Here is a 22,018-nt window from a genome sequence, read left to right as displayed (position 1 = left end):
GCCTGTAGTTCCAGCTACTTGGAAGGCTGAAGCGGAAGGATCGCCGAAGCCCAGCAGGTTGAGGCTGCGGTGGCCGGGAGCGGCCACTGCACTCCAGTCTGCGTGACAGAGTAAGACTATAACTCAAAAAAATTAAAAATAAATAAATAAATAAATATGAAAATATTGTATCTGACCAAGACCATTCAGAGGAGAAAGGACTGACTCTTCAAGAGAGACTGTCTAAATATCCACGTGCAGAAGAATGAAATTGGACCCTTATTTTACAGCATACACAAAAATTAACTCAAAATAGATCAAAGACTTAAATGTAAGAGCTAAACTAGACAACTCTTAGAAGAAAACATGGGAGTACATCTTCATGACCTTGGATTCGGCTTCTTAGACATGATGCCCTCATTCACCAAAAAAAAGTGGATACCTTGGGTTTCAGCAAAATCCAAGACTTCTGTGTTACAGACAATACCATCAAGAAAGTGAAAAGACAGCCCACTGAATGGAAGAACATGTTTGAGAATTGTATATCCAATGAGATACTTGCATTGAGATCATACAATTACTGCCAACTCAATGACAAAAAGACAAATAACCCATTAAAAATGGGCAAAGGATTTTAACAAGCAATTCTCAAGGATGATGCATAAATAGCCAATAAACACATGAAAAAGTTTTTCAACACCATTAATTATCAAGGAAATGCACACACAAATCACAATGAGATATCACTTTACACCCACCAGGGTGGGTAAAACAACAACAAAAAAGACAGATACGTTTTGCCAAGAATATGATAAAACCGCAACCTTTCTATACTGCAAGTGGGAATGTAAAATGATGCTGCCACTTTGTAGAACAGAAGATCAGAAGATGGTTCCTCAAAAGGCTAAATACAGAGTGACCCTAAGCCCCAGCAATTCCACTCCTAGGCATACACCCAAGAGAATTGAAAAGATGTCCACACAACCTTGCATGTGAATGTTCGCAACAGCATAACTCCTAACAGCCAAGAAGTGGAAACAGCCCAAATATTCACCAACTGAGGAATAAACAAGGTGGTATAGTCACACAAGGGATTTTTTTTGTAAATAAAAAGAATTGGCATGCTCTAACATGGATGACCATTGAATATCTTATAATAAGTGAAAGAAGTCAGTCACAGAATGTCCAGAACAGGCAAATCTAGGGAGACAGAAAGTCAATTAGAGGTTGCCGAGGCCTGGGGGGTAAGGGACACTGGGAATGATGAACGGGTATGGGGTTTCTTTTGGGGGTGATGGTTTGCTCTAAAACGGAATGTGGGGACAGCTGGACAACTCTGTGTGTACTAAAAACAGGTGAACTATAGACTCAAATGTATGAATTCTATGGTATGTGAGTTATGTTTACATAAAGATGTAATTTTAAAAGTCCATATTGGACTACATCATTCCTTAGTCAAAAGTTTTTAAATGTTTACACTGAGACCTTCCCCCCTCCTCCTCAGCACGGCCTACCAAGGCAACAGCCATCTCCTGCTCTCATGGCTGGAATCAGACCCCTGGTGAAGCTCAAGATCGTCAAAAAGAGAACCAAGATCATCTGGCACCAGTCAGACCGATATGTCAAGATTAAGCGAGGTGGGGCTCAGTGGCTCAGCCTGTAATCCCAACACTTTGGGAGACCAAAGTGAGTGGGTTGCCTGAGCCCACGGGTTCAAGTACGGCCTGGGAAACTTGGTGAGACCTCATCCCTACAATAAATCAAAAAAATTAGCTGGGCATGGTAGTGCGCCTGTAGTTCCAGCTACTTGGAAGGATGAGGTGGAAGGATCGCTGGAGTACAGCAGGTCAACACTGGGATGGCCATGAGCGTGCCACTGCACTCCAGCCTAGGAGATGGAGTGAGACTCCAACTCAAAAAAATAAAAATAAAAAAAAAGATTAAGCATAACTGGTCGGGCTCGATGGCTCAGTCTGTAATCCCAGCACTTTGGGAGGCCGAGGCAAGTGGACTACCTGAGCCTGCGGGTTCAAGACCAGCCCAGGCAACTTGGTGAGACCTCGTCTCTATAGTAAATGGAAAAAATTAGCTGGACATGGTAGCGTGCGCCTGTAGTTCCAGCTACTTGGAAGGCTGAGGTGGAAGGATCGCCGGGGCCCAGGAGGTCGACGCTGGGGTGGCTGTGAGTGTGCCACTGCACTCCAGCCTGGGTGACGGAGTGAGACTCCAACTCAAAAAAACAAAAAAAAAAGATTAAGCATAACTGGCGGTAGAAACCCAGAGGTATTGACAAGGTGCGTAGAAGATTTAAGGGCCAGATCTTGATACCTGTCACTAGTTCCAGGAGCAACAAAAAAACAAAGCACACACTGCCCAATGGCTTCCGGAAGTTACTGGTCCACAATGTCAAGGAGTTGAAAGTGCCACTGATGGGCAACGTGTGCACAATCTTATTGTGCTAAGATGGCTCAGGACGTTTCCTCCGAGAACCGCAAAGTCACTGTAGAAAGAGCAGACATCAGAGTCACCTACCCTAATGCCGGGCTGCACAGTGAAGAAAATGAATAGACATCCCGTGTGCATGTTTTATCTGCGTTTAAATAAAACCATAAAAAGAGCAAACAAAATAAATATATTTACACTGCATGGAGGTTCAAGTTCAAGTTCCAATGAGACTTAGACACTTGTGTGATTCAGCACCAGTTTTGTTTATCTTGTACCACTCTTCCCAATACCATGCACCTGCATGGCAGTTGCTCAATAAACACTAACCTAATTGAGCTGAATTTATAATAACATTCAATAGTATTAGCTGTAAAGGAAGCCAACTTTACCCTTAACACACATCATAAGAATGAAGCATTTATTCACTTTTTTTTTTTTTTTCTGAGTTGGAGTCTCACTCTGTTGCCCAGGCTAGAGAGTAGTAGCATGTTGCTCACAGCCACCACGGCCTCTACCTGCTGGGCATCAGACAATCCTGCCACCTCAGCCTTCCAAGTAGCTGGAACTATAGGCGCACGCTACCACGCCCAGCTTATTTTTTGACTTATCGTAGAGACGAGGTCTCACCAAGTTGCCCAGGCTGGCCTCGAACCCCTGGGCTCAGGCAATCCTCTCGCCTCGGCCTCCCAGAGTGCTGGGATTACAGGCTGAGGCACCTCACCCGGCCTATTCACATTACTTAATATACTTTTTGGACGTGTAGCATCCAAGTTGAGATTCCAAGAGCATCCTGCACTCAGAATTATATGCTAACTCAGATACAAAAAACTCCTTAGCTCCTGTAGAGCTTTGTATGTTCTCTTACATGGGTGTCAATTTCCTACATGCAGGTAGCCCAGATCATGGAGATAAAGACAGCTTAGCAAATACCCTGAGATGGAAAAATAATAAAAGGATAAAAAGGTTGACTCCAACGCCATACACATTTTCCTGTCCATAGTGACAATCCTCACTGTTTTCAGCACAACTCCAGACACTGTCATGAGAAAGAACTTGGTTGCCTCTACGAAAATGAAGAGTTGGGGAGAGTATCATGCTGTTCATTCATTCACAAATATGTATCAAGTGTTTGTCATGTGTCGGATGTCACTTTAGGGACTGCCGATGGAACAGAAGACAAAGTATAGTATGTCAGGGAGCGATAAGTGCTATCAAGAAAAATAAAGCTAAGGAAAGCAGCCCTAACAGAGCCAGGTCCTCGAGATACCCTGCCTTAAACTGAGAAAGCAAAGCTCTGAATCAAGTGGGTTTGCACATGCCATCTGGGGCAAGAACCTGAAAGGATCCTGACGTGGAAGTCTACTCCGAAAGCCCGAACAGAAGGAGCCCCACGCGGCCGAGTGTGGAAAGCAAAGGAGAAACAGCATCCTGCTAGGTCTTTTGATTAAATTCTGAGAGAGACAGGAAGTCCCTAGAAGGTTTTTTAGCAGACAGCTAAAAAACAACTTCTCTTTTAATAGCACATTCTGGGCTAACCAAAGCTGATTATTAAAGGTAGCCACGGAAATCTGCATCAGCCTACAGCATTAGATAAGCCATTACATTTAAGAATCCAGTGTACCTAAGATCAAAAGCATCTACTTGCCGAAATACAAAGACCAAGCATCAAATTCACAATTGTACAATCCATGTAATTTTTACTGTCTGGTTCTTTCTCCTAGACCCTGAGCCCTATGGAGGCAGGGGTCATGTTGATTTTGCCCACTCTGATAATCGCTATGTCTCCGGGACCCAGAGCAGGGCACGGTGCTTGGTGGGAAGCAGCCTTTATAGTACACACGCTCAATTTTCACTCAGCACACATACAGAATGATTTCAGAATCATCTCAAGAAACACAAAGTGACCTGCGTTTCAAATAATCCCGAGGAGACTTTTGAATTTATTGAAATAGCTGCAGAAAAAGTACTAAGTCATCAACATGAAAAACTTATAAATCACTAACAACCCACTACAGGTTGAGTTTTTCCAGAATCCTGAGAATCTTAATGCAGGGCATGAGAATTTGTATTTTATTTTTACTACACAATGTCTACATGAAAGCTAAAGCACTGGGAATAATTAACTTCAGGGTTTTGAAAAGTGGGCTAATAGAAATTTGTTCTAAATCAACATCCTAGAGTATGCACATAAAAGCAAGTTTGAACAGTACAATGCAGATAAACCGGTGAAAATTTCTAAGTCAATAAAACTTGCCTCTCAGTCCTATCGGAAGAAAACAGACTTAGAGAGAGAATGATAAAATTTGTTACACAGAACTGCAAAAATGCCTTTCATGTCGGAAACAGAAGTGATTTCTGCTTTTTCAAACTTATGTCAAGACTAAAACGTGGAGTGGACTAACAAAGCCGGGATTTTCGAAAAAGAGGGGCATGTTACACGCTAGGAAGGGAGGAATTCTATGCAGTGAGCACCACCTGTGTCCTTAAGGATTAAACTGCTAAACTCACATTGAGACGAAATAAAGTAAGTTAAACTTAGGGTTGTTTTCATGGAAGACATTTTATAGTAAACTGAATATCATAGGTTTTTAGTTCCATGAGGATATTTCTTATTTTTGCTTGTATCAAATGACAAAACCTATCTTTCTTGGAATGGCATGGTTTTAAACACAAAGAATTCTTAAGGCTCCTCGTATTATTATCTCCTGCTCATTGAACTTTCTTCGTCTTGCTTTTCAACCCTTTTACATACATAAATTCAGAGTTTATGAAGGTAACTCCAGCTGATTTAAAAGAACTACAGTAAGAATTTTATTGATTAGCCTTAATGACTATGAATCTGGGTCAGAGTCCATTCCAAAGAGTCTAGAAACTCAGTTCCAGAGGCTTGGGCTACCATGCCAGAAACTTGGACTACCTCCCTGCACCAGTTGAAGCCTGCACTATCACTAAATTGAGGTATTATAAGGACCACATACCTTGCATATGTAGTCTAACTTGACCTTCCTATTGTTCTCCTAACACATATGAACTCTGAATCTGCTAAAAAAAAAAACCTTCAACTTGTCACCATCATCTTTAGCGCTCTGGAGTTCAAACCCTGCAACAGCTTACTAATAGCTACTGGACCCTGGGGACATATCTTTGCTCTTCCATGCCCTGTTCTCTAAACTATAAAATAAGAGCAATAAATGTCCTCTTCATTTCAAGGACTGTTTTAAGGATTCTTAGAAGTAACAGCTGCTAAGTTCTACAGAGAGTCTGAATGTGGTGACCACATGGGCGTCAGCATTGTGATATCACGAGTGCGTCGCACCAGACGCCCATCCCTCCATGAGCTAATGAGTTCCCTCAACTCCCATGATGCGACTTTTGTAGCATCTCCTGCTGTGAACTGAGTTACCCTCTCTCTTACCTAGACTAGCTCTCCCACCAGGCTGAGCCCTCATGGCTGGTAACGGTTGTGTCATTTGTGTTTATTAAACAACCTTAATCAATAGACATTTCCTCATTCCTCAGTTGGATCACATGGGCAGCCTGGCCAGTCCTGGGAGCTGCTCAGTCACAAATACAAAATAGTTTATGTAGGCCTCGAAGATGTTTTCAAGTCCTCTCCTGAGTAGAATTATGGTCACCAGAGGCTGGGAAGGGAAGTCGGGGGGACCAGAAGGAGATGGTTAATGGGCACAAATATACATTTAGACAGAAGAAATAAGATCTAACATTCCGAGCCAGGCTCGGTGGCTCAGCCTGTAATTCCGTGCCTTTGGGAGGCTGAGGTGAGTGGATTGCCTGAGCCCGCGGGTTCGAGACCCGCCTGGGCAGCGAGACCTCATCTCTACAATAAATCAAAAAATCAGCCGGGTGTGGTAGCGCATGCCTGTAATTCCGGCTACTTGGAAGACTGAGGCGGAAGGATCACCGGAGCCCAGCAGGTCGAGGCTGCGGTGGCCGGGAGCGGCCACTGCATTCCAGTCTGGGTGACAGAGTGAGACTCCAACTCAAAAAAAAAGATCTAACATTCCATAGCTCAACAGAGCAACTAAAGTTTGATACACAATAATGTACTGTATATTTCAAAATAACTAAAAGAGTGGAATTGCAATGTTCATAACACAAAGGAATGACCAGTGCTTGAGGTGGTGGATACCCAATTACCCTGATTGGGTATTTACACATTGTATGCTTGCATCAAAACATCATTCATACCCCAGAACTATGTACAACAATGATGTAGCCATAATCATTGCAAATAGAAAAATTGCAAAAGTCCTCTCCTTCCCCATAATATGATCTAAATACATGTGATGCTTGACCAAAGAAATCTTGTGGTTGAGACTCTGAAGCTGAAATGTAGAAATGCAAGACACTCAAATGATAGAATTGCACTGAAAACTCTTAGCGGTCATTTTCTAATAAAGTAAACACAAATATGAACACAGAAAAATCCTACTTCTCTAATTATAAATATTTGTAAAATTCATGAAATGCTAGGATAGTCCTTGATGTATTATTTCTCCTTCTTCTTCTTCTTTTTCTTCTTCTTCTGTTTTTGAGTTGGGGGTCTCTCTGTCACCCAGGCTGGAGTGCAATGGCACACTCATGGCCACCCCAGTGTCAACCTGCTGGGCTCCAGTGATCCTTCCATGTCAGCCTTCCAAGGAGCCAGAACTACAGGCTCGCTCTACCACACTCAGTTATTTTTTATTTTGTTGTAGAGACGAGGTCTTGCCAAGTTGCCCGGACTGGTCTAGAACCCCCGGGCTCAGGCCTCCCAAAGTGCTGGGATTACAGACTGAGCCACTGAGCCTGACCTATTTATTATTCTTAAGTAGCCATGTTTACATTTGCATGAGTTAATATATAGTTAAATGTATATAGGAATAGAAATTCACATCTAAATATCATTTAAGTAAATTAACATCATTCAACATTTTTTCTTTAAAAAAAAAGACTTCATTCTCTTCTGTGTTAATCTTATATTTGTTCCCATGTTTGATCGTTCCAAATTTACATCTTGATGTAATGCATCAGGGTTTAAAAGGCATTGAACTTAAATATATACGCCTATGTTCTTGTATCTACATAGAAACGTTTATTCTCTTACTGCTGTTATTCTCTGTTTCGGGGAGAAAATCAATATCTATCCATTATGATTTTATAAGGAGAAAATAAATACTTAAGGTCCAATTATCTGTAAACAGGCAAAATACCGTGATAACACAGGACTCCTACTTCTTTTAAGTTCTAATATTCTCAAACAACCCCCATCCACTAAAACAAATGAGAGTCAGGAAAAATGCACAAATGAATGACAGGCAGTTTTAACTTGGCACTTGTGTATTTGTGAAAGGATTATCTTCAAGCTGGTGTATTTACTTTGGTCTTTAATGGCTGGTGTGTCCAAGTGGTGAAAGGATGCCACGATGAATACTTGCTTAGTAAGAGAAAAAATGCATGCTCTGTTTTTCTCAGATGATCCAGGTGTCAAGAATCCGATGGGAAGGTTGGGGAGGGGGGTGGCTGTCTGTCTCTCGGTTTGTCTGCCTTTCTCTCACTTGCAAGCCTGTCAGGAATTAAACCACTGGAGATGACTCAGCCCTGGATCTCTGGTGGAGCTCAGTCAACTGGTTAACAAGAAACAACAGAGACCAAATCATTCAGCAGATCCTCTCAGGCTCCACTGACCCAGTTAAGCTCCCAAAATGTGGCCACTTTAGCTATTAGCTCCATCAATCTCGAACCCAACTCCTGTTGACAACTTACTTGTGGCCCTAAATGGGACTAAATACAAATAGAGTTGTCAAGAGCTCTGAGAAACAGAAGACGTCAACGTTCCTCTTTTGTCATTGGTTTCCTCTCTGAAGTAAAACAAGTGAGAAGTTGAATGAGAGGCTTAAAGCAGAGAAACCTGTAGTCCTAGTGTTTCCTGTCAAACTAGAGGACAGGAGGGCTTCCAGGATGCAGGCTTTCTTATGGTTTCCAAAGTCATAGGAGGAATACCGGCTGTCAAAATCAGGAAAGGGGAAGCATCGATAATTCAGGAGGCAATAAGTGAGGGATAGTGTCAGATGTACAGACAGGCAAACAGAAAACATCATTTTCTTTGGGACCAATTAATGTAAGAACTATTTTGCATACTTTCGATCAGAAAGGTGTCAGTGTTGTCAGGAGAAGCGGGACTTTTTTCCTAATGAAAGTTAACATGACAGTTTCTTGTATTAATGAAACACATTCTGAAGTACTTCACAGGAACGAGAAGAAAAAGCAATTTTAGTACAAATACCATCACAAGGCAAGACGTGGGGACATAAATATTCATGGCATGTTCCACATGTTTAATTAAGCTCTGTTCTGAACTTTTTTTTTTCTATCCTGGTTTGTTTTTCTAGTAGGAAAGATGCCAAATATTATGAGTTTCTACTTCAGAGTTTTGGACCACGGTTTGACCTCACATCACCCTGTTTCATTTGGCAAGAAGTATTGTCCAAAAAAATGACAAGTACCGATGAATTGATCATTCACAAAAAAGGGGAGAGGAAAAAAAAACACATGAAAAAAACTTGAAAACAGATGTGTCTGTGGGGGCTTCTAGCATCTCATAAGGGTCCTCACGCATTAAAAGCAGCAAGGCAGTGGATGGGAGATCACACGGACCCCATGACCATAGTTCTTAGACTACGGCAAAAGGGGAAAGGGCTTTGTGACCTCTGCTGTCTGATTTGCTCTGGGTTTCTTGTACAGAAACACTAGTGTGAACATAACCCACCGAAGAACACTTCTGCCAGGCAAATCACATTTCAGAACCATTCACAAAGCAGTTCTACCATGCGAGAAAAGTGACATGATAGCAATTCTATAAGCCAAAAGCAATCCCAAAGATATGTGTTCCCAATCACACAGTGCGTTATTATAAGTCAACCTCATTATTAAATATCCTGTGGTAGGTATTTCCAACATCTTGCAAGTGTATGATCGGATCCTGGCGTCAAGTGTCTGTTCCTACTGCTGCTCAGAGAGCAGGTGTTCCTTACAAAAGAGCTTCCTGTATGCTCAGACTGATAGTAAATATTTGTCCACATTTTCGTCATGTGTAATATCACTCCCTGTCCAATTATTTTATCAGTTCAGGACATAAAACAATGAAGTTGACATGCCAAGTTTTTTTCTATTTCTCACTTCAAAGAGTTATATACAAATAGTGATAATATATAACTTTTAGTTCTATAAGAAGCAAAACATCAGAAATTTCAATAGTCAAAAGTTGATCTGATAGAGTGATTAGTATCGATTTTTACCACAATAGGTATCTAACATGAAAACAGTCCTTTATGCCCTAATATGTTAACATTCAAATTAGCTTTGATTTCAGAAAGTTGAATAAAATGTTGTTTTCCTAAGCTGGAAACCCTGAACAATTATCATAATACCACAAGAAAGGGATTGGCAGTAGTGGGAAACTGCCAGGGGAAGGAGGGGGAACACACTTCATCAATAAGGGTACCTGATCTCAAACCAGGTGAAGTGGAAACCAAAGTGAAGCCCAAACTTTACCTGTACAATGACCATTTGTATACCTAACCCCGAAATGTATCCCACATTTTTTTAATAAAAATTTAAAAATTAAGTAAGCAAATAGAGAAAGAAAGAAAATGGGGCGGGGGGAGAGAAATGCTTTCCTTTTCCTACTTTGGATTAATACTCTGAAATCTCCAAATATTCTGGCCTCTACAATGGTTCAAATGAGTCATTTTTGATATATTATCAAATCTACACCAATCTAATTTTCATTCTAGAGAAACACTGTGGGTGGAAAAACATGCTTTAAGTTTTGGGCTTTTAGAAATCACTTTTATTCAAGATAACCCTGAGGAACCATGCATCTGAGTCCACTCATTTTCAGCAGAGTAACAATACGACCAGTTAGAGCCAAACAAAATTGCTGCAATCATTCAAATAATAGCATTCATTTTAGAGCTAAGTGGGGGGAAAAAAAACAACCTGTCTGAAAACGAATTCTACCTTAATTGCATTTAATCAACAAATGGGCAAATACACGCCAAGCCATCACACAAACAACCCCAGAACGGGCTTACAACCTCGACAAGTTAATAATGCTCTCTGGAATAGAACGTCAAAGTAGGAAGCTGGCTTATAACTAAACATCCATGGTGCTGAGAAATCACGTTATGAATGAAACTAAAGAAAAGTTTTATTTTTGCAAGTGTATGATTGGAACCCTCCCAACATGGAGGCCAACCAAAACACAACCGGTGGTACACTCTAATCACCGTGTCTGAACTCTGTTTTGACATAACGCTGCATGTAGTTTGCAGACTGAGAGATACCACACACAAAATGCACAGCCTTCCGATTACCTAGGATCCATCATGCCTCATTAACGTCCAAAGCTAAGCCAGGAGGAGGGTAGGCTAGAACAGCCAGGTCTTTTCTACACGAAGCAGTCTAAAGTTAAGCCAGATGTACAGGTCTGGGTACAGGCTGAGTGAGCAACACGCTGAAGAAAGCCTAGAAGACGGATTCTGCTCTGGGAATGATACACTGTCAGTGAGCTAAAATGCTGGGCAGTGTTGTTCAGCAGGGCGGTCTGCGCTCATTTTTTTAGGGGGGGAGCAGGAGGGTTCTGTTTTTATATATACATATCCTGCCACAGAATAATCAACTGCTCTCTTTTCTTAGTGGGCGAACAAAACCCAAACTGGGGCTTGGAGCCCAGCCGACACTTATGAAACAGAGGAAAAGACATTTGGCCTACCAGGGACTCGGTTTTGGCCACCTCTAACTCCAAATCAAATAACTTCACCTTCTTAGGTGAACAGTGCAAACTTTTTTTCCCCCAAATCTCTATGTTGCCTATTCTTGAATTTGTTATTATTTTACATAAATCATCAAGCGATTCATGTAAAATGATATAATCCTGAGGAACTACACATCTGAGTCCACTCCTCTTCAGTGGAGTTAACAATACAGCCAGTTAGAGCCAAACAAAATTGCTGCAATCATTCAAATAACAGCATTCATTTTAGAGTTAAGGAGGAAAAAAAACACAACCTGTCTGAAAACGTATTCTACCTTAATTGCATTTAATCAACAAAGGGGCAAATACTTATCTATAAAAGACTTTGAAAAGATTCAGCTATAAAAATCTTTTTCGTGGTACTAGTCATGATAACAAGAAAATTAACCCATCAACCAGGAATAGATGAAACTAATTATTGTGATTTCCTATAACCATCATTGAGCTCTTTGAAAAAACATATATTACCACTTATAGGAACACAAAACTGTGAATAAACTTCCATGCTGCATGTTGTGAACGACCTAACCCCTCTCCTAATAAAAGGTGTTTTCACAGAAAGGGGTTAGGATGTAAGCACCAGCTATTCAGCGATTGTCTCTAGTTGGTGGGAGAGTGAAACTGTTTTCTTCTTATTTGTGTCTTCTAATTTTTTTTAACAAGAAATATAAATTACTCAGAGTTAGAAAAATAAATCCAAAAAGTTCTGAGCACATTTCTTTCGACTGCTTTTATTTCTGCGGATCACAGTAGGTTTCAATGTGTTTATCTTCGAATCCATCCTGGAAGACAGAAGTCCAAACATATCTGAAAAGATAGATGATGCCTTCGGAAGCCCTTGGTTTGCACATCCAGGGGAAAACCCCGCTGGGGGTGGGGGGTTCCTTCCACGCCATCTCCTGCCCAGAGACATGAAGCCGTAAATCACACCACTAACAAGGTGGTGCTCAGGGGGGAACCCCAGCATCACCTGTGTTTGCAGGGGACTGTGGCGGGGCCACCACGGGCTTCCCTGCATGGAGAACACTGATGAGTCTTTCATGACTCTTTTCCTGATGAGACACAGTCACTTTTAAGATTTCTGCATGTTCTCAAGAGGTCAGTGTCCTCTCCCCCGCTCCCTCAGGAGTCTGAGCTGCAGAATTTATCTCCATTTTGACAAAAATAAAGAGCTTCAAAGAAAAAAAGGAAAAATGGGAAAAGGGGGAAACAAGAACAGAGAACTCTTTCTTGAACACATCGAAATGGTTTACACATTTTCTACATGACTTTTATCTCTTTGGAGAATTATGGATCCGACAGCACTTAATGCTGAAGAGTTTAAACATGATCCACAGCTTGAAAAGAATGTTAAAAGCAAAAACTTTCTGTACAAAATTGTGAGCTCTAACAGTATTAAACATGATGACAATGAATTAGCTGGTGCAGCTCACTGTGTGACTTAAGAACGCAGAACCAAATATTATTCAGATCTAGGATTAAAAGTCCAGGAGTTCGAGACCAAACTGGGCAACATAGTGAGACTCTGTCTCTGAAAAAAAAAAATTAAAAATTAGGCAGGCAGGATGGCTCATGCCTGTAGTCCCAGGTACTCAGAAGGTTGAGATTACTTGAGCCCAGGAGTTCAAGGCTGCAGTGAGCCTTTGGGCCATTGCACTCCAGTCTGGGAGAAAGAGCAAGACCTTGTCTCTAAAAAATAACAAATAAAAATACCGATCAAGGATCCACTAATGAAGACACTGTAATTTCCGACCTCAATTGAATAATTTGCTTATTTGGTTTAGTCCCTAGGGCCCTTATATAGCCTATTAAACTACACCTATTGATGTTATCCGAAGGTTCTGGTAATGGAGAGGGGAGGGGTCGAGCCAGCGAGGCACTGAACTCAGAGGACCAGTGGCACAAGTGTGGGAGATGCAGATGGAGAGAGTGTGATCAACTTTGTTTACACACTGTGAATTCAAGATACCCAAAGAATACTGGTGTAAAAAAGTCCTAGACAGGGATGGGTCTACGGGTCAGGAGCTCAAGAGAATGACCATGCTGGACAAGCAGATTGGGATCACTGTGGTTCTCCATCTGCTCATTAGAATCAGCCAGGGAGTTTGGAAAGTTCCTAGAGTTAGGAGTTTATTGCTCTGGGGAGGAGGCTGGGAATTGGAATCTTGCTGGTTTCCTGTCAACAAATAATCCGATTTAAAAGAATGAAACTTTCATTAAACCATTTCGTTTTTTATTCAACGAACAATTCACTTGAGTGGATGAATCCTTTTATTCATCTGCTTACATTTTTATTGAGATAAATCCACATAACATAAAATTGACCATTTCTAAGTAAAAGAAAAAAATCAGTGGCATCAATGATCACAACACTGTGCAACTATCCCCTGCGTCCATTTCCAAAACATTTCATCATCCTCAAAAGGAAATCTGGTACCCATGAAGCAGTCACTCCCTATCTTCCTCTCCCAGCCCCTGGCAACCACCATTCTGCTTTCTGGCACTATGAATTTACCCGTTCTGAATATTTCATAGGAATGGAATCATATAACATGTAATCTTTCGTGACTGGCTTCTTTTGATAAGCATGTTTTCAAGTTTCAACCATATTGTAGCATGTGTCACTATGTAATTTCTTTTTATGACTAAATAATATTCCATCATATGGATACACTGCATTTGTTTATCCATTCACAAACTGAGGAATCTCTGGATTGATTCCAATTCTTGGCTACCATGAACAGTGCAGCTATGAACATGCACACACAAGTATTTGTTTGAGCACCCTTTTTTTGGGGGGGGGAATATACCTGGAGTGGAATTGCTGGGTCATACAGTACTTCTATGTTTTGCTCTTTTGAGGACAATCTTTTTTTTTTTAAGTTCTCCAGATGCTTCTATGTGGAGCTGGTGTTGAGAGTCACTAACGTACAAGATGAATGAGGACTTCATAGACATTTGGTGGAATACAGTTGGAGGAGGTGCAGAGTGGGAGAGGCCGAGGCAAGACCTTGGGGAAGCATTTCAAAGACTGCCCAAGAGAGCACCCACAAAAGAGCCAGGTGACCAAGGGGAAGAGAGAGATGCCACAGAAAGAGAAAAGAACCCCTTAAGGGGGAAGCCCTCAACACAAAATGCTGAAAGAACTGAAAATCAAGAAAGAGTCTGAAGGGTTGGCCCCACGTGGCCAGGTGGGGACAGGGGGCATGCCTGCTTCACCAAGAGCCTGATTTCAAGGAATTGGGGCAAACGTGGCAGGCAAAGATATCGAGGCACATATGAAAACACACTCCATTATTCATTATTTTCATGCATAAGGCAAAGATAACGTCTTGTCTCTTTATTCGTTCATGACACCTAAGAACATACAAAGCAAATATCACAATATTTGCAAACCCACAATAACAATCTTCTTGAACTTTTTTATACTTCAGCAAATAACGTGGCAGCATCCATGCCGGATACAATAGTAAGTTGCCCTAGAGTACTGGCTGGTAACTGCTCCTCAGACTATAATACAACCTGTCTAGGTTTTTTTTTCTTCTTTTCTTTTTTGAGTTGGAGTCTTGCTCTTTTGCCCAGGCTGGAGCGCAATGGCACACTCACGGCCACTCCAGCGTTAACCTGCTGGGCTCTGGCATTCTTTCTGCCTCGGTCTTCCAAGTAGCTGGAACTACAGACGTGCAATAGCATGCCTGGCTAATTTTTTAAATTTATTGTAGAGATGAGGTCTCGCCAAGTTGCCCCCGGCTGATCTCGAACCCGCGGGCTCAGGCATATCCACTTGCCTCAGCCCCGCAAAGTGCTGGGATTACACACTGAGTCACCGAACCTGGCCCTTCTTAGGATTTTAACCACATGAAAAATATTTGGGTATAGTAATGCACGATTGACCAAATTGTTGGATTCTAATTTCTGCAAAGTATTTAATAAGTTCTTGTACTTTCCTTCTTTCGCTGTCTAAAATATCGTTTCAATTTAAAGGTATTTATTTTTTTACAACATTCACCAATCTCTGAATCAATATTGATAGAAGAATGCTTAATGATTTCATAGAAAAGTTATTTTCTGAAAAAAATTACTTTCTTCTATTATTAGAGAAAACTACTTTCTTTTATTATTATCACAACGATTGCATTTTAAAACTGAAAAGTGAGAATTAAACTAAGCTTTAAGTTTGAAGTCACATATTAAATTTAGCTTAAGTTTAAACTTTCAATGAATACAAATAGTATTTCAAAGAATAGTGAGGACATTTGAAGTGTACAAATTTCTTTTTCTCTTTTTTTTTTAATTTTTAGTATTTTGTTTCCTCTTTTTGTTTCATCTTAAGTGTGGGATCAACCAAAAAATGTAAATGTCTCCTGGTACAGGAAAGGGGTGCGCTCTCCTGAATTCCTTTTTTCAATTAATGCTTCCATTTTGTGAACTGTAACCGTATTTAATTTGAAATTTCCTCTTTCTGTGCCAATTCCAGTTTGAACTCCTCTCTGTGAAGTCTTTAAGTGTGCCGTCTTCTGCCACATACAAAGCACTGAGAGGCAGCCAAAGCAAGAAGGGGGAAAAGAGGGTGTGTGTGTGTGTGTGTGTGTGTGTGTGTGTGTGTGTGTGTGTGTTTTGTATCAAGCACCTGGCAAGAAAATAGCATGTTCCTGTAAAGCCTCTCAGGCATTCCCGGCTCCCACTGAGGATTCAAACGGACTTGGATTTCCCTTTTGAAAGGGAAATAAGGTTTTAGTGTGTTGACTTAGAGCTACAGTTTACCAGACTTTTCCGCATTATTTGTTGTGTGTTTCTGCCAATGGGGGCATGGGGGTGGCCCTTGACCAGCATGGCAGCTGGCAGGCAGAAGCGACTTACTCCATGACTCCAGTCTAGGAGCAGGAAGAGCTGCCAATGCCCAGGAATTTATAAAAGCAGAGACCTACCTACTCAGCAGCTTCACAGCACAGACACAACGGGAAAATTAGGGGGGAACGAGTCCCACCCTCGCTTCTCTCCACCTTTCCTGTCATTTGCATGGCCCTGATCCAAACTACTCACATGGAATTCAGAAAAGAAAGCATAGGATCAGTCCAGCAGGGCACGTGGCTCACACCTGTAATTCCAGCACTTTGGGAGGCCAAGGCAGGAGGTTTGCTTGAGCCCAGGAGTTTGAGACCAGCCTGGGCAACATTGTGAGAAAAAAAATTAGCTGAGCTTGGTGGCATGTTACTGTAGCCCCAGCTACTCAAGAGGCTGAGGCAAAAGGATCACCTGAGTCCTGGAGATCGAGGCTATGGTGAGCTGTGATTGTGCCACTGCACTCTCTCCTGGGCAACAGAGTGAGACCCCGAATCAATCAATCAATCAATCAATAGAAGAGAACTTGTTAGATATAACCCCCAAAGCACAAAGGACAAAAAATAGATAAATTGGACTTTACTAAAATTAAAAACCTTTTGTGTTGCAAACAATATCATCAAGAAAACAAAATAGCAACCTAACCCACAGGATGGGGGAAAAACTGCAAATCATATACCTGATGAGATACTTGTATCCACAATATGTAAGGAACCCCTATAACTCAATAATAAAAACAATACAATGTAAAAAATATACAAAGGATTTGAGTAGACATTTATTCAAGGAAAATACACAAATAGTAGGCACATGAAACAATGATCAACATCATTAACCATCAAAAATATGCAAATCAAAACTAAAATCAGATGCCACTTCGCATCCACCAGGCTAATCACAAAGATAGATAGTGGTAAGTGTTGGCATGGATGTGGAGGAATTGAAACACTCATATGTTGCCAGAGAGAATATCAAAGGATGCACCCACTTTGGAAAACAGTCTGGCAGTTCCTTAAAAGCTTAAATACAGAGTTTACTACATGACCCAGCAATTCCGCTCCTAGGTATATACCCAGGAGAACAGAAAACCTGCATCCACACAAAAACTTTTACGTTGGTCTTCACAGCAGCATTATACATTACGGTCAAAAGGTAGAAAACAATACAAATGTTTACCCACTGATAAGTGGATAAATAACACATAGCATATACAAACAATGGAATAGTACTCAACCATGAAAAGAATACCATGTCAACATGCAACAATAGCCATGAACCTTGCAAACATTATGCTAAGTGAAAAGTCACTCAGAAAAACACCTCATCTTGTATGATTCCATTCATACAAAAATGTCCCCAACAGTCAAATCTGTAGAGACAAGAAAGTAAATTAGTGATTGTTTGGTGTTGGTGGAGGAAAATGGGAATTGATTGATCAGGGATACTGGGCTTCTTGTTGGGGTGATGAAAAGATTCTGAAATTGGTTGTGCTGGTGGTTACACAATGTTGTGAATGTACTAAATGCTGGTGAGTTGCTTGAAATGGGTAATTGTGTGGTATGTGAATTATTTCACAATAAAACTGTTTGAGACCTGGAAGCAATTCCAGGTGCAATAATCCTTCCTCACTATCCCAGGTCCCTGACAGCTGCCTCCCATTCATCGTTTCAAACACATCTGGATGTGTTCCTCACCTCACGGTCTTCCAGCATCCTGTGGCCACAGGCACAAAAGCTAAGTGCCTTTCCATGACAGAAGTTTCACTAGCCAGCCCCCCCCCCCCCCCAGCAACCCGTGCCCGTGCCCTTTGGGAACCACTCAGCTTTCTAGCAGTTTATTTTCTGTCTAATTCTGTCTGACTTCCACATCTCTATTGGAACTGGACCTCTAGGTAGCCAGTAGCCAACAGAAGGTAACAATTCCCATCCAGCCTTACAAACTTCATGAAGAACTTCTGGTTAGATCTTAACACAAAAATCAGTATCACGTGAGGCCAGGTGCAGTGGCTCATGCCTGTAATCCCAGCACTTAGGGAGGCTGAGGCAAGAGGACTGGCTGAGCTCAGGGGTTCAACACTGGCCTAGGCAACTTGGCAAGACCTCATCTCTACAATAAATCAAAAAACTAGCCGGGCACAGTAGCATGCGCCTGTAGTTCCAGCTACTTGGGAGGCTAAGGCAGAAGGATGGCCTAAGCCCAGCAGGTCGAGACTGCGGTAGCCATGATTGTGTCACTGCACTCTAGCCTGGGCAACAGAGTGAGACTCCAACTCGATAAACAAACAAAAATTGGTATAACATGAACCCGACCAAAGCTCCTTGTTAACTGAAAAGAAATACCTACTGAACGTCAGAAAAGAGACATCAAAGCCCCACACATCCTGAAGTTGAGCTCAGACATGAGCAGAATCCAGTAGGCTGTAACTTAGTCACTTCCCAGACCGGCTTGAGGCTGTGCTTTCCCAATGTATCCTCCATCATGGATATGACCAAAAGTCCTGATTCTTACTCCTTTTATCCCCTCAGAGGACAAAAAACAAACCAAACATGTGAAAACCACTAAGTGCCTTCTGCAAAATCTGCGCACCAACAGCTAAACATAAATTAGTAATTTTGTTTTGTCTTTTTGAGGCACACAACTTGAAGCCTTGAATTCCCATGCGTCAACGTCCTCTGCACAGACACAGGCTGCAGGCACCGCAGAACATGGACAGTGCCCGGCCCTCTTCCCCTACCTGCAGCAGATGACCGCCTTGCAGGACAGTGCCAGGTCCAGGAAGCTCCTGCGGACCTCGAAGGACAGTGCATACTTGAGCGTGTGGCCGTCGATGATGAGGGCCACGTCGTTCTCCTTGCCCAGCAGATTCCCAAGGTCAGTGCAGTGCTGAGTGATGGCTGCCCTTGTGGCCTGAAACAGGAGGAGGGGGAATCACATTGGGTTGAGTGTTGCATATACCCCAAACCAAAACAGAATGCAAAAGTGAGTTCCTTGAAATGAGAACACGCCCATTCTAATGTGAAATATACAAACTGAGTTTGACTTGGTACACCTCTACATTAAGATTTCAATGAGGGTCAGGCGTGGTGGTTCACGCCTATAATCCCAGTACTTTGGGAGGCTGAGGGAGGAGGATTGCTTGAGCCCAGGAGTTTGAGACCAGTCTGACAACATAGTGAGATCCTGTCTCTATAAACAAACAAACAACTAAATAAAATATTTTATTGGAATGCCCTCTAGGTCTGTTTTATGAATGAAAACATCCTCATGGCGAGATTCATTTGATATTTACAATAATCCCTTTCTTTTCACCACGTACATAATATTCTTGGTGCCTTGACAGTAGGAAGCGCCATATAAACAAAATGCTTTTTTGGAAAAGATGGCGTTACTACAACTTGAGTGGTAAACGTTAACGTTTTTCAGTTTGCACTAGGTAATCTTTCAAGCATCTAAAAGGCATTAGGAGAAGTAACATTAAGATAAAAGATTAATTTCTGTTCGTGAAGATCCTGAGGTTTTCAAATTAAACCATTCTTTCCATGTGTCATTAGGATTAAAAAAAGAGCTGATCATTTTCTCATGTTGAGAAAATATCTGATCAAGTTAAACTACCAAAACATTGCTACCAGCCTGAAAAGGTTGCCTACAGTGTGATGTCTATTATCACATGAAATTAAAACATAGAACTACTCTTCGATTTAAAAAACACAATTCCAATCTTCCCAGTGAATTTATGACTATGAATATGCTACCTGGCTCAAATACATGAATGCAATTTTTGGCTCATACAAAAAATCTGGTTTAAGTAAATCAGGAAGTAAAGAAGTCAGCTGAAATTATTCTGTCTGGACGACGGTCTTTAGTTATTAAGTTACATTTACATGCAATTTATCATATGATAACACAAATTATAGTCTTACAGAAATATGCTGAATGAACAGGAATCTTTCTACCCCAAGTTAAATTGAGGATCTACTATTACCAAGTGAGAAGCAAGCTTTTCACTGTCTTACTGTTCAATTTTTTTTTTCTCAATAAGCGACTTCTAATAATACCAGCAAATTTATTTACAAAAGTTGTGGTCTAGAGCCCTGCACTATGGTCTGATGGCCTGGGATCTAGTCAGAACTCTTCCCTTGTTACCTCTGTGATCTCAGGAAAGTAACTCAGTCTCTCCAAAGTGCAATTTTCTCATGTGTAGAATAGAGCTAAGAATACTTCCTAGCACTTTTCTTACAAACAAATGAGCTCATCAGTGTTAGCTGCTTAGTACTATGCATGGTGCATTGTAAACACTCAACAAAACTCATTCTTCTTCTATTTATTCATTAAGAATATCCTCTATCAAGGAAAATATACATTTCTTCTACTTCAGGCAGTGAATAAATGTCCTCACTGGCAATACCTTCTTTGTTGCAGTAACACAAGCAGACCTCACTTCATTGTACCTCACAGATAGAGTTTGCCACAAATTGAGGGTCTGTGGCAACCCTGTCTTGAGCAAGGCTACTGACACCATTTTCCTAACGGTATGTGCTCACTTCATGTCTCTGTCACATTTTGGTGATTCTCACATTTCAAACTTTTTCCTTATTATTCTATCTTTTAGGATGATCTGTGATATCAGTGATCTTTGATGTTACTATTATAATTGTTTGGAGGCACCATGAACCGCACCCATATAAGATGGTGAACTTTAATTGATAAACGTTGTGTGTGATCTAACTGCTACACCAACTGTCTGTTCCCCATCTCTCTCTTTCTCCCTGTTCTACCCTATTCCCTGAAAGACAACAGTATTGAAATTAGGCCAATTAAAAACCCCACAATGGCCTCTAAGTGTTCAAGGCAAGAAAGAGTTACCTAACTTTACTTTAAATCAACAGCTAGAAATGATCAAGCTGCCGGGCTCGGTGGCTCAGCCTGTAATCCCGCGCCTTTGGGAGGCTGAGGTGAGTGGATTGCCTGAGCCCGCGGGTTCGAGACCCACCTGGGCAGCGAGACCTCATCTCTACAATAAAAAAAAATCAGCCGGGCGTGGTAGCGCATGCCCATAATTCCAGCTACTTGGAAGGCTGAGGCGGAAGGATCGCCGGAGCCCAGCAGGTCGAGGCTGCGGTGGCCGGGAGCAGCCACTGCACTCCAGTCTGGGCGACAGAGTGAGACTCCAACTCAAAAAAAAAAAAGAAATGATCAAGCTTAGTGAGGAAGGTTTGTTGGAAGCCAAGACAGGCAAAAACCTTGACCTCTTGCACCAATTAGCCAAGCTGTGAATGCAAAGAAAAAGTTCCTGAAAAAAATTAAAAGTGCTACTCCAGTGAACACACAAATGATCAGAAAGCAAAACAGACTTCTTGCTGATATGGAGGATGTTTGAGTCGTCTGGATAGAAGATCAAAGCAGCCACAACATTCCTTTAAGCCATAATCCTAACCCAGATCAAGGTCCTAACTCTTCAATTCTATGAAGGCTGCGATAGGTGAGGAAGCTGCACAGGAAGCATTTGAAACTAGCAGAGGTTGGCTCATGAGGTTTAAGGAATGAAACCATCTCTATAACATCAAAGTGCAGGTGAAGGAGCAAGGGCTCATGGGGAAGCTACTGTGAGTTCTCCAGAAGATGTAGCTAAGATCACGGATGAAGGTGGCTACACTCAACAACAAATTTTCAGTGTAGATAAAAGTCTTCTACCGGAAGAAGATGCCACCTGGGACTTTCATAACTAGACAGGAGAAGTCAATGCTTGGCTTCAAAGAGTCAAAGGACAGGCTGACTCTCTTGTGAGGGGCTAATGCAGTTGGTGACATGAAGTTGAAGCCAGTGCTCATTTTCCATTCTGAAAACCCTAAGGCCCTTAAGAATCATTCTAAATCAACTTCACCTGTGCTCTATAAATGAAACAATAAAGCCTGGTTGCCAGCACATCTGTTTGCA

General features: G+C 41.5%; 1 protein-coding gene across 2 annotated transcripts in view; it reads right to left on the bottom strand.

Moving 5' to 3' along the window:
* LOC103260518 (phospholipid-transporting ATPase IB) overlaps window positions 1–22,018 on the bottom strand; it is a 549,519-nt gene that overhangs the window by 301,591 nt on the left and 225,910 nt on the right. For both annotated transcript variants that reach the window (XM_008058151.2, XM_021712400.1), the window contains exon 24: window positions 18,819–18,991. In XM_008058151.2, the coding sequence (XP_008056342.1) occupies window positions 18,819–18,991 (173 nt within the window). The remainder of the gene's footprint in view (window positions 1–18,818; window positions 18,992–22,018) is intronic.

The sequence above is a fragment of the Carlito syrichta genome, unplaced genomic scaffold, assembly GCF_000164805.1.
Source record: "Carlito syrichta isolate Samal-C Ts95f unplaced genomic scaffold, Tarsius_syrichta-2.0.1 Scaffold303232, whole genome shotgun sequence".
Taxonomy (NCBI): Eukaryota; Metazoa; Chordata; class Mammalia; order Primates; family Tarsiidae; genus Carlito; species Carlito syrichta.
Note: the sequence above shows the minus strand (reverse complement) of the source record. Positions and strands in the feature narration are given on the sequence as shown.